The sequence below is a fragment of the Caretta caretta genome, chromosome 2, assembly GCF_965140235.1.
Source record: "Caretta caretta isolate rCarCar2 chromosome 2, rCarCar1.hap1, whole genome shotgun sequence".
NCBI classification, from domain to species: domain Eukaryota; kingdom Metazoa; phylum Chordata; order Testudines; family Cheloniidae; genus Caretta; species Caretta caretta.
Window position 1 is genome coordinate 248,133,392 of NC_134207.1, and position 13,631 is coordinate 248,147,022.

General features: G+C 44.6%; 1 protein-coding gene across 11 annotated transcripts in view; it reads left to right on the forward strand.

Moving 5' to 3' along the window:
- Positions 1–13,631, forward strand: part of DIP2C (disco interacting protein 2 homolog C) — a 483,413-nt gene that overhangs the window by 163,950 nt on the left and 305,832 nt on the right. For 2 of the 11 annotated variants that reach the window (XM_048837654.2, XM_048837659.2), the window contains exon 2: positions 11,099–11,344. The exons of the other annotated variants lie outside the window; for them this stretch is intronic. In XM_048837654.2, coding sequence (XP_048693611.1) covers positions 11,338–11,344 — 7 coding nt within the window. In that variant the 5' untranslated portion in view covers positions 11,099–11,337. The remainder of the gene's footprint in view (positions 1–11,098; positions 11,345–13,631) is intronic. 11 annotated transcript variants of the gene reach the window in all.

Below are 13,631 nucleotides of genomic sequence, written 5' to 3' on the forward strand. Positions count from 1 at the left end.
GCCCTGACATGCAAAGTCTCTGGGGACAGAGTCAGAGCTGGGTCAAAAGGCATTGAGGCTGATATACAGGCTAGGTGACCCCAGACCCCCGGGGCTGACTCGGAAGTCTGTCCTTCTGGGCAGGAAGCCAGGACTTGAGCTTCTGCCCATGGGGCACAGGGCTTCAGCCCATGACTAGCTTCAGCACTGCTGCTCCCTGCTTTAGCCCCATGGTGTCACTGGGTGTCATGGCTCCCAGATTCAGCTCTGGCTCCCAGCTTTAGCCCTGTGGGGCACACAGGCTTTGGGTTTCAGCCTCATAGCTTCAGCCCCGCTGCGGCATCGGGGCTCGGTGCATCAGTCCCGCAGCCCCAGGGCTGCACCGGAGCTTGGGGCTTTAGTCTAGGCCTCCTGGATGCAGCCCTGCAGCAGCACTGAGATTTCAGCCTGCAACTCCCGGCTTCAACCCAGCGGCAACACCCAGGCTTGGAGCTTCATCCCCGCAGCTCCCAGCTGTTGCCCCACTGCGGGAGTGGGGCTCGGGGCTTCAGCCCCATGGCTGCTGTCGGGAGGGGGATGTTGGGGCTCCAGGCTTCAGCTGTAGGGCCAGTGGACTCCCTGAAAAGGCTCACAGACCCCCATTGAGAACCTCTGGTTTAGGCCATTACGAGTTGACTGCAGACACTACTTGGTCAGCTAAACTGCACAAACATGAGGCATGGGAATAGAACTCAGGGTTTTTTTTCCCAAAAGCATCAGCCCTGAACACAAGGAAGAGCTCTGTTAGCATTATTAAAGCTTTTGAATCCAGATGCAAACATTAGAACGGGTCAAACATTCCATCTGCCAGAGGGCAATGATACACATATGCATAAGCCATTATATTACAAGCTCATCTTTGTGGCCCCTCTTTCTTTAATAAAATTGGAATAAACAGGCAGCAGAAACCAGCTGGTCCAGCAACCAACCAAATAAATAAATCGTTCGTCCAAAAGCTTTTCTCCTCAGCATTTATTCATGAGGTCCCAGAAAAACATCGGATAACAAAAGAAATAAAAAGTTTCTCTTTAAACAGTAATAGAAATTGCTCAGCTCTGGCTACAAACACAGATCAATAAAAACTGGATATGGAGTTCTGCCTCCACAGGGATCTCCATCTCCTCTCTGACTGCCATGCAACATCGATGGGGTTTCCTGGCTTCCCTCTGGGTATCTAATTAGACCTTCAGTTTCCAGCTCTGCTTCACTGTATGCTGTACACCTGTGGAAGTTCCAAGCAAAGTTCCTGCCTGGTGAATATCAAATTGAGCCTCTGGAAATGTAATTGTTGTGTTTAAAGTAATATGGTGGTTTGGTAATGCCTCTGTCTCAGTTTTTCATTTTTTGCCCTTCCAGATTGGGCCTTTCCTTGTTACCCTCTCTGAATTAATTGGAAAGGGTCACCGATTTGTTCCCTGAAGAGAACACCAGGAAAAATGGCGCAAACCACCATTAGCATCTTAATCCAGTGCAGTGGTTAACTAACCATGTTCGGGTACACTTCAAGATGTTTGTTATGATCTAAATCAGTGTTTTCAACATGGGGGGTCATAGGACATGCTTAGGGGGGTCACAAGCAGGCGTTAGGGAATAGGAAGTAGGGCAATTGCCTGGGGCCCCACACCACAGGAGGTCCAGCGAAACTAATTTGTGTTTCAGCCCCATGCCCTTTGGGGCTTCAGATCTGCAACCCATGGGGTTGGAGCCGTAAGCTGCGTTCTTAAGGTAGGAGAGTCTCCATTTTTTCTAGTGGGGGGTGTGTGTGTCCACAATTAAGTCCAGCGTAAAAAGGGTGACAAACACTGATCTAAATAGCCCAGAACCCTGTTTTTTGAAAAACTTTCTCTCCCTCTGTGTCTCATTGCCCAAATTAAGGCCTGTTGGGTCACTTTGCTGTTGATCTTGTTATGAGAGAGTTCTATATCTGTATATATGTAAATAATTAATAGTTAAGGTAGTAGCAGGTAGCACCAAGAAGATAGCACTCAACATAGTTCCTGGGTTTTGGAGGACTGGTCAAACTTGTGGTGCTCTACAAACAGCTTCCTTTGTGCATTTCTTTACATCAGGTCTAAACAGACCTTGAGTTTTAGCTCTTCACACTGCATTCTCACAGCAATACCCATGCCTCTGAAACCCGCTCCCTTCAGTGTTCCATCAAAGCCTAAATTTGGTGAGCTTCAGACACACTGAATGGCCTTATTGTTTGATCAGAGGTTTCACTGACCTCTTCAGTAATAGAGAATGTTTTGTTTTGTTAACAAGCTTGAGGTTTTTATTCTATTCTTCAGATCTATAATTGTTGTTGTTTATTGATGGAAAGTGTCTTAGCTTAATATAAGCATCTAAATTGTACTGTTAAAAAAATCCAAACAATAATTCCAAGTTCAATGATCATGAAAAACTGGAGTTTTTCGAAAGGGCTGAAGGTTTGTTTGCTTTTCTGGGATGAGTAGATTGGTTGGGGGTCCGATGCCAGTGGCCAGATTTCTAAATGGCTCAGCACCTAGCAGCCACCATTGAAACCATTATCGTTAACAGTACGGCAGTAGTGCCTAAAAGCCCAGGTCAAGTGCTGGGTGCTGTACAAACAGAGAACAAAAATATGGTCTTTGGGACAGGGACCTTACAATCTAAACAGAAGACAAGAGACAGCCCATGGATACAGATGTATGTGGGGAGCACAAAGACAAATATTGCTGAGGCCTTTTGAAAATCTGGTCAATGAAGTTCATTTTCATTGGTCAGTAGGTAGGGTTAGGGCAGAGGTAGTTAATAGGTGGACCGCAGACCAAATCCGGACTGCCAGATGGTTTTGAATGGATCTAAAAATCTTTTTATTTACTTTATTGTTATTTTTAAAATTATTTTCTCTGGAGTCTGGACCTTGACTATACCTTGACCAAGAAATGTTGACCTTGACAAAAAATAACTGTTTACCTCTGGGTTAGGGACACAGGTGCCGACTTTCCAAAGTGCCAGGGGGTGCTCAACACCCAGCTGTGCCCCAGGCCTTGCCCCCATTCCACCCCTTTCCCCAAGTTCCATCCCCACCCTGCCTCTTCCCACCACTGCTCCATCCCCACCCCGCCTCTTCCAGCCCAGTTCTGCCCCCTCCCCTAAGCGCGCTGAATTCTCGCTCCTCCCCTCTTTCTGCAGAGCCTCCTGCCTGCATGCTGCAAAACAGCTGATCGCAGCGGGCGGAAGGCGCTGTGGGAGGGGGAGATGTTGATCCATGGGGCCTGCTGGTGGGCAGGAGATGCTGGGGGAGCTGATAGAGGGGCTGCAGGTGGGTGCTCAGCACCCACCATTTTTTCCCCAGGGGTGCTCCAGCCCTTGAGCACCCATGGAGTCGGTGCCTATGGTTAGGGAGCAGAATGATGTAGCATTCTGGATAAATGTATCATGTTCCTCTCTAGTGACCAGTCCACATACAAGATGGGACACTATTGGTGTTGCCAGCTAAGCAGTTATTCCTTTAGCTGAAGTGATAGTGATTTTGGGGATGTTACAATGGCTGCGGTCATTAATAAAATGTTTCAAATACTGGTCTGTGGTATACAGAATAACTGAATGGCACAGGAATTACCTTGTCACACATATTATAAATATACAAGTCCATTTTTCTAAATTCTACATGCCAAATATTAAAAACTTTGAACAATGCTTTTGTAGGATGAAAACAACAACAAAAAATGTTCAGGCAAGTTATGTTCCAGCGTTTGCATTTAATCATTCGTTTCAATTGGAAAAGTTGGTTGTGTTCATTACTGCAGAAAGATGGGATTATTCTTTAGTATGTTCATACTAGGACATGACAAAACAACATTATTTATCAAAATGTAGTACAGGGACCAAACTCATATTCTAGGGTTTCACAACAATTTTAGCACTTTACTTGTGTCCAGATTATTATTTATCTTCACTTGAAGGTTGACTAGCTCCATTTTGGTGAAGGAGATTCTTTGTAGTGCAGTCTAAGTCAGGGTGCCATCTAAGTACAAGAACCTCATTGACAGCTACTAATGGCTGGAAACTGCTGACAGTAAAAAGAACAGGAGTACTTGTGGCACCTTAGAGACAAACAGATTTATTAGAGCATAAGCTTGCTTGGGCTTCAGCCCACTTCATTGGATGCATAGGATGGCACATATAGTAAGATATATAGTTAAAATTGGAGTGAGTTGTCGCCTGTCTTCCTGTGATAACCATTTAGAAACAAACAGTTGTTTTCAGTCTCTCAGCAGTTCACTAAGTAGACTAAATTGTGTTTATGAAATGTATGCATAGGTCATCCCAAACTGTGTTGTGTTATAAAATAAGTGCTTAGAAATGTATTTGTAACAACTGTTCAGTCTAATGACTTGAAATCTTTAAATGGTGTGTGTTGTCAAATTGTAATAAGATGCCCGAGGCTTCATTTCAATTAAAGAAAAAAAAATTACAAATACATACTTTTATAAGCTCCATAGACATTGGAGAAAATTTGGAGGCTTTACAATATTTTGCATATGGTTAATAGGGGGGAAGTGTCATTCACAATTAGAGATAGTAAAGCTAACAGGAATGCTGATTGGAATTATAGGCAGGGCTGGTACCATCTACTGTAAAAGTTGTCCAATATTTCCCATTGTAACACCTGGTTTTCACTTTCTTATAACTGTGCCAAAATTTAACTGGTTGGGCTTAAATTTTCAATGCTGTGTTTCTGCCTTAGGCTGAATTGTTTTGAAATATTTCAGACAAAATGGTTCAGCAGTTTCCGAAAATGATTATACAATCATTATACCACATTATATGCAACCTTAATTCTGACATTTCCTAACTTTTGGGTGTTCAACTGTGCAACCTTAATAACCTTCTTTTAATGTAGTTTTTTGTGTGTACTATATTTCTATATTAGGAAAGCACTCCTGAGACAGATGCAAATTGGTTAGGAGAATCCCAAGAAGCATCAGCAGCATTTTAAGGTCATACAAATCACCATTCATAAACAAATGTGGAGTTGTATTCATGCATTATTAATCACTAAATATCCTCTTATTAGCTGTCAGCTGAACTCCTTCTTGCTAATCCTTCTCTGTTGTTGAAAGCACTGTTGAACCTAAACTAATATATTGGCTAGAATTATCTGTTATATATTTCTCATGGACTAGTTTGCCTCAGATGAAATCTTTCCTGGGATAAAGTGACACAGCAGGTTTACAACAGTGTACACCAGATCTGACCTTGCATATCTGCTGCATATCAATTCCCTGACATTTCAGAACCTGGGGCATTGGTGGGCCTTGGTTCCTTCTGTTCTGTCTGTGGCACATAATTGTTTAGTCTCCTACTCTGTGATACTTTGGTCTAATTTTTATGGTTGGGTTTACTGTGCGAGTGTTGGGTAGTGTTGATGTTCTGCGATATACAGGAGGTCAGACTAGATGATCTGGGGGGTCCCTTCTGCCTTTACACTCTGACTATTTTTAGCATGCTAGCTCAAGCTAGCATGAGTCTAGCATGAGTCCCCTACCTAGCATGAGTCTGTCCTACCTAGACTGCGAGCCTCTCAGAGTAGGCGTACGCTTAAGGGCCTGATCCTGACATCTTTGCATACATGAAGTTTCAACCAGCTTTAGTAGAACTTTTGCACACAAAGGAACTGCCACATTAAAAACAGGACATCTAAATACCATTTTAATATAATAATCTTGTATATAAGTAACATTCTTCGCTCTACCATGTGAGTACTGGTGAACTTTGTGCCACTGTCACTATGGCTCTTCCAAGAGCATTTGTGTGGGATGCCTTTCCCCTGCTCTTTGCTGCAATATGGTTGCTGTCGCCTGACTGGTGTACGTGAAGGGTTGAGTTTGCCTTTGATGGAGATCTAGTGTTCTTTCCTGTGGAAGCAGTCCTTGCCCAAGTAGAGGATGAACGTGAGGGAAGGGGCTTATCACTGGTCTTGGACACCCCCAGTTCCTGCCTTAAAGGAGGAGATAAAAGGTAGAGGCAGCAAAATGGGAACTACACAGCCATATTCTGTTCATTTACACCAGTATAAATGTGGAGTTACCCCACTGAACAGAAGGCTGGATTGCACCCTCCTGTGTAAATCTTTGGTGGGTGTGTGCAGCAGGGGTGGGAGGGCATCTCCATGAGTTATGGAAAATTCCTGCTTGTTTTTCCAACAGTGGGGAGAAGGGCTTTTCTCCCCTGTACAACGAGCTACAGGACCTGCCCCCAAAGCCTATGGAACCACCAGAATTCCCAGGAGGCCACAGGTGGTGTTTGCATGGAGGTTCTGAGTCTCTCTGTGGGCTTGTTTCAGAGGAACAGCCGTATTAGTCTGTATTCGCAAAAAGAAAAGGAGTACTTGTGGCACCTTAGAGACTAACCAATTTATTTGAGCATGAGCTTTCGTGAGCTACAGCTCACTTCATCAGGCTTGGGAGCCCCCCTGGCAGCATGGATCTTCACTATGGCTGACTGTGGGTCTCCCTCTTAACGGTGGAGTCCCATCACACAGGGGTGTTCTGGCAAATGTAATAGGAGCTTAAAGTTATATTACCGCTCCCTGGTAACTCTTCAGAGACCCATAGGAGACAATGTGCATCCCCTTGACTCTGACCCCTTCCAGTGCAGGGCTGCCCAGTCCTCATCCTTTCTCCCCTGTATGGGTGGCAGCCTCATGGAGTTATCTCCTTGTGATGTCTATAGGGAGTTAGAGGAGGATGGAATAGTGGTACAGAGGCATCTGATCCTTCTCCTACACAGCAAAGGGAAGATCTTTGGGCAGGGGGTCACATTTATGCTCCCATCTTGGAGATGCATTCTAAGTACAGTTGTTACAGGGAGGAAATGTCAGTCAAAGTTAGGGATAGTAAAGCTAGAATGTACATACCAGAAAAGCATTCTGGAGACAGATACAAATTTGTAAGGGGAATCCATTGAAGCAGCAGCACAATTTCTAATGGAAAACACTAATTTTTAGGGTTTTTTTTTTAAAGTTGCCTTGACCAGGGTCTTAGCACAGGGAAGTTTTTCATAACTGAAAAGAGTGAGCAGCTGGCTGAGATAATATTCTTCCTGAGTGCTTGCTCACGTCCATTCCATGCTAGACATGAGACCGTGTGTGCGCAGCATGCTCTGTGGCTGGAGATTTTTCTCTTGGTGGTATCTGTAGGGCTGACTCCAGCACTCTCTGGAGTTGCATGCATATGTGCCAGTGTAAGGGGCGCAGCCAGTGCCACACCCTCTCAGTTCCTTCTCGCCGCCCAAGACGGTTGCTGGAATGATTCTTCTTGGTGTGGCAAGGGCTATGTTCCAGTGGTTTGCACTCTTCTCCATTTGTTCAAAGTGTAGTTATTGTCGTTAGTGTATATAGTTCTTAGTTAGAGTTAGTATATAGAGTAGTGTGAATAGTCCCCTGTGATCGAGGGACTTTTTGCCCCGGTCATGTCGGCAGCAAATGAGTGCGATGGGCAGGGGCAGTCGAGCACTATCCCTAAGAATAAAGAGTCTGAAAGACTAGACATTTTTGGGCAGAAAGTTTATTCAGTGGGCAGCCTTGAGTTACGTATCTCCAACCAGCAGGCTTTGCTGGAGAGGTACGATTTTAATCTGTGGGACTCATTGTCCAAATTTAAGGACACCCTCACGCATGAGCCAAGGAAAGAGTTCATGGCCATTTTGGAGATGGGCAAGAGTGTGGCCAGGACCTCTCTCCAAGTGACTCTGGATGCAGTGGACTTGGCTGCCAGGACTATGGCATCAGCAGTCGCCATGAGACAGTGTTCATGGCTCCAGTCCTTGGGCTTCCCTCACAAAATTAAACAGTGCATCCAGGATCTCCTTCCTGTTTTCAGAGCAGAAGGACTCAAAACTGCATAGACACAAGGGCCACACTGCGGTCCTTAGGACTTTATAGGCCTCCAGCATCGAGAAAGCACTTTAGACCCCAGCAGGCTTCCAGATTCACAGTTCTTCCCAGACAGCAGCCTTACAAAAGAAAGGGAAAAGATTACAAGTGTCGCTAACTCCTCCTGTCCACTTCAGCCTTCCAGTCGGGCTCTATCAGATATCCCAGCAGGACCAAGCAAGCCTTTTGAAGGTGCACCAGTCTCAGCTCTGGATCCGGCCCCTCTTTTGTTTTTGGACAATCTGTGGTCCATCAGCCCAGCGTGGTAATATATAACTTTGGACCATTGGGTCCTCCATACAGTAATAGTCAGTTATACCCTTCAGTTTGTATCTACCCCTCAAGGCTGTCCCTCTTCAGGGACCCTTATCACAAGGAACTTCTTGATCAGGAGGTTCAATCCCTCCTACGTGTGGGGATCGTAGAGCAGGTTCCCTGGGACTTGAGAGGGAAGGGGTTTTACTCCCGATATTTCCTAATCCCGAAGGCCAGAGGGAGCCTACAGACCTTCTTGGACCTGTGTCACCTCAACAGATATCTCAAGAAACTGAGGTTCCACATGTCTCCCTACCCGTCATCATTCCCTCCCTGGTTGCAGGGGACTGATACGCCACTCTCGACTTAAAGAACGCTTACTTTGACATCTCTATCTTTCATGGCCACAGAAGATTTTTCAGGTTTGTAGTGGGTCAATGCCACTACCAATCACAGCTGTCCCCTTTGGCCTATCAGCAGCCTCACAGGTCTTCATGAAGTGTTTGACAGTAGTAGCAGCCTTCCTCAGACACCAAGGTGTGCAAATCTACCCATACCTTGATGACTGGCTGATCAAAAGTTAGTCCCAGGCTCAGGTACGGCACAGCATCAATACAGTCCAGGCCGCTTTCCAGGCACTGGGCTTACTGATAAATGAGCACAAGTCAATTCTGGTCCCGGTTCAGAGAATAGAGTTAATTGGAGCAGTGCTTGACTTGACCCAAGCCAGAGACTTCATGCTGGAGGCTCGATTCTGGATTATGTTGTACCTGATATTCAAGGTCATGGTACACCCAATTATGACTGCTTGAGTCTGCCTCACACTATTGTGACCCATGGTGGCATTTACTTATATGGTACAGTACCCAGAGCTGCATCTCAGGCTCCTCCAGATGTGGCTGGCGTCAGTCTACTTCCTGAGCAGACACCACTTAGACTCAGTACTCACAACCAGTCCTCGCTTCCCTGACCAGGTGGAAAGACCCAGGATTGGTAATGAAGCAGATATGCTTTTCTGCCCCTCGACTGTCAGTAACCTTAGTCTCAGATGCGTCAGACCTAGGGTGGGAAGCCCACCATGGCAACCTCAGGATCCAGGACCTCTGGTTCTAAGAAGAACAACTCGCTACATATAAACATCAGGGAAGTACAAGTACACTTAGCTTGCCAAGTATTTCTTCCCCAGATTTCAGGCAAAGTACTGCAGGTCCTGACAGACAACACCACTTCCATGTTTTACATCAACAAGCAGGGAGGGGCTCGATCTTCGGCCTTGTGCCAGGAGGCCCTCCGGCTGTGGGACTTCTGTGTGAAACATGCCATTCACCTCATGGCAACACATCTCCCAGGACCCTGAAACGTACTGGCGGATCACTTCATCAGAGCTTTTTCCACTCGCTATGAGTGGTCTCTTCACCGAGAGATCATCAGTGTCATCTTCCAGAGATGGGGGCCTCTCCAGGTGGACCTATTCACCACCAGGCAGAACAGGAAATGCCATTAGTTCTGTTCACAGCACAGGCTCCTTCTCTGATGCTTTCCTCCTCTCATGGGCAGACCATCTACTGTACACCTTTCCTCCGATTCCCTTGATTCACAAGGTTCTCCTAAATATCAAATGGGACAAGGCAAGGATTATCCTGATAGCACCAGTGTGGCCACATCAGCAGTGGTTTGGCACGCTTCTGGACCTCTTGGTGGTAGCACCACTCATAATCCCACTTCTCCTGGACTTGATCTCACAAGACCATGGCAGATTGCTTCACCTGAACCTTGCCTCCCTGCACCTGACTGCATGGATGCTGGGTGGCTGAACCCCGAGGAACAAGCCTGCTTGGACCAGGTTCAACAGGTAAGTAAGTAATAGAAAGCTTTCCACCAGGGCTACCTACTTGGCCAAGTGGAAACTTTCTCTTGTTGGGCCTCTGAATGGAATCTCTCTCCATTCTGAGCTTCTTTGCTTCACCTAAAGCACCCAGGTCTGGTGCTTTTGTCTATTAAGGTTAATTTAGAACCTATCTCAGCCTTCTGCACTCCAGTGAACGTCATATTGTTGTTCTCCTACGGTTTCTCAGGGGGCTGGAAATACTCTATCCTCAGGTTCGCGAGCAGACCCGCCCCCCCATGGGACTTAAACCTGGCCCTGTCGAGGCTCATGGGGGCCCCCCTTTAAGCTGTTAGCATTGTACTCCCTACTGCTTCTCTCATGGAAGGTCTGGTGGTTATCACCTCAGCCAGAAGGGTCTCTGAGATCAAAACCCTTACCTCAGAACCTCTTTACATGGTGTACTTTAAGGACAAGGTCCAACTATGCCCCCATCCAACCTTTCTACCAAAGGTGGTGGGACAATTCCACAACAACCAGATCATTTTTCTACCTGTCTTCTTCCCAAAACCTCATAAGTTCACCAAGGAACATTGGCTTCATAAGCTGGATGTTAGGCAGGCTCTCACCTTTCATACTGAAAGGACTAAGCCCTTCCGCAAATCCACACAACTCTTTGTAGCAATAGTGGAAAGGACGAGAGGGCTACCTGTGTCATCCCAAAGAATCTTGTCCTGGATAACCACCTGTATTCGGGCTTGTTACGAGCAGGCAAATGTCCCGCCTCCAGCCATCATGACTGCTTATTCCACAAGGTCCCAGATTTCGTCAGCAGTGTTCCTCGCGCAGGTACCAATCCAGGACATATGCAGAGCTGCAACCTGGTTCATACCTTTGCGTCCCACTAAGCCATTACCCAACAGGCCCAAGGTGATGCCAGTTTTAGGAGAGCAGTGTTACAGTCAGCATGTCCATGAACTCTGAGCCCACTTCCTGGGGTACAGCTTTTGAGTCACCTAGCATGGAATGGACATGAGCAAGCACTTGAAGAAGAAAAAACAGTTACTAACCTTTCGTAACTGTTGTTTTTTCAGATGCGTTGCTCATGTTTCCATGACCCACCCTCCTACCCCTCTGTCAGCGTTATGAGCAAGAAGGATCTGAGAAGGTGCAGGCCTGGCAGTGCCCCTTATATATATGCATATGCATGTGACTCCAGAGGGCATTAGAGTTGGCCTTACCACTAAGGGCAAAATCTCTGGCAACAGTACACGCGGCTCACCCACACCTAGCATGGAATGGACATGAACTAACATCTCAAAGAACAACAGTTATGAAAGGTTAGTAACCATTTTTTATATATCCTATGATATTTCATGTGGATGCTTTTTATAAATATCTCTTTTGATATGACTGAACTTTTTGATTATTCTAACTTGACTATTTTTTTGACATGTGAAGAGTTTCGTATCCATTAAAAAAAAAAATCTCCTGGGGAAATCACCCGTAATCTTTGATTACTATATCTGGAGCTTCTGTTTTGTAGGGTTTATTAATTTCATTTTTCACTATTTATTTTTAGCAATTTTTGAGTTTTATTTAGATGCCCAAAATCAGGGGGGGGGTTGAGCTTTCTTTTAGTATACACTGTAATAAGTAATGTATAACAATACAATATACAAGATATATATTATACAACATATATGTATATTACATGCATATGTATTATGTACATTGCTCATCGCAGTAGTATGTACTGTGTTGAGTAATCTCTTTATAATGTTCCCAAACAGCGCTATGTTAAAGTGCACTACGGAACCTTGAGTGCGCACCATCAGGATCTACACAGACCAGTTACATGTGCAACGTGTTAGGGCAGTTTAGAAATCACACTGCCATAGTCTGCATTACTGCTCCAAGTAGACACAAGATGCATCTCTGGTGTTTTTCTCGTGTTTATTGGATAACCACTATTGTGTTTATTGGTTAAAACCGAGAATCAGAAGCCCTAACTATATATTACAGTGACAGCATGTCAGAACTGCAAGGTTGTAGGGTCATCTATTTGCCTAGGATTTAGTGATCACTATTTAACCTTGATCTTCACTTTGCAATGTTCTTGTAAACACGTGACTTTGATTAAATAACTTAGCATTCTGAATCAGTCGTCACAACTGCACCTGGCAGAGAGGTGACATGGTTATTTATAAAGCGTTATAAAGGCCATCCTGCAGTTTAATAGACATTTGTTTCCACTCAGATGCTGAAATATTAATCTGAGCTGCACTGTAATCTGATTTTGGGTATTAACAACAGGAAAAGCTACCTTTTTAAAAAAATACTCCTTAATAATTAAAGAATTCTATTTCTGTTTCTGCTTAGGTGCAAAATCTAGCCAGCTTCCTGTAGTGAGTTTATTTTTTATCAAATGATACAGGCTCTAGCCCTAGCTGTGTAGTCAGACGCTGGAAGGGGAAAATATCATGGGCTGATTTTGAACATATTTTTCTAAGATATGTTTTATGTACATGATATTGAAACATATCCACATAAGGCATCTGCTGTGCCATTGATCTTTTAGTGTCCGCAGCATTAGGCTCAGATTATTGTGGTGAGCTACTATTCAGATTAGAGTCATAACACAAGGAGTTGCTGTTTTTGTGGGAATTCTTAATCCCTGATCTGTAATTGTATTTAAACAGGAGTAAGTTTTGTTTACTTTTAACTTTCTAGAGGCTGGGCTCGTTAGGGAATCTAGAGCTCAGGTTAGGTTAGTTTATGTACTTCTTGTTTTTACCCCCTCAGTGGTATGATGATTGCAGGTAAAATAAATGTGCTTGTGGCATGGCAATTGTTTTATTTCCCTGCACTGTAGCCGAGTCTTTTTGAACATAGGGGCAGTGAACTGTATCACAGTCTCTGCTGGAAGTCTGAACAACAAATTACATTTAGAACAGACACAGCTTAGCAATCCGCTGAGCGTCAGAGTTGTCTCAGAAATCAGTAACCATATTCCTGCATGCCTTTTCAGCCAACAGCAAAGAACCATATTGATAGTTCTCAGGGGGAAAAAGGGAGGGGCAGAGATTTAGCACCACTTGTCCATTTTCCCAACTAGCAGAAAGAGATGGCAGTGACAGTGTGCCAGTAGAATAATAGTATAGATCACCACAGACAGGGTATTTTATAACTTCAGCTTATTATGCGTTCTCGCGTATCAGTGATATAGGGCCTAATTTTCATAGGTGCTGAGCATTTGCAGCTCTCAATGACTTCAGCTGGAGTTGTGCACTGAAAATCAAGCCAGTAGTGTATAAATAAGAGGTGAACAGACCGTGAGTTTGGGTATTGCTTATCCTTGTAGCTAACAAGTTCAGTTAAAAAAATCAATTGTTTGGAATACATTGAAGATTTAGACTTATGGGTCATAAAGAAAACATGTCTCCACTAGATTTACACTCTCATTTTAAACTAGTTTGTTTTTCAAGCACTCTTCTGAAGATGGAGAAAAGCCAAAGATCCTTGGGCATAACAGGTAAAATATTACTTTTCCTAGAGTCTTCCTCAAGCCAGTTCTAATGACTGAAAGTTCAATTGGTTATGAAGGCAGTAATTCACTGTGACCGC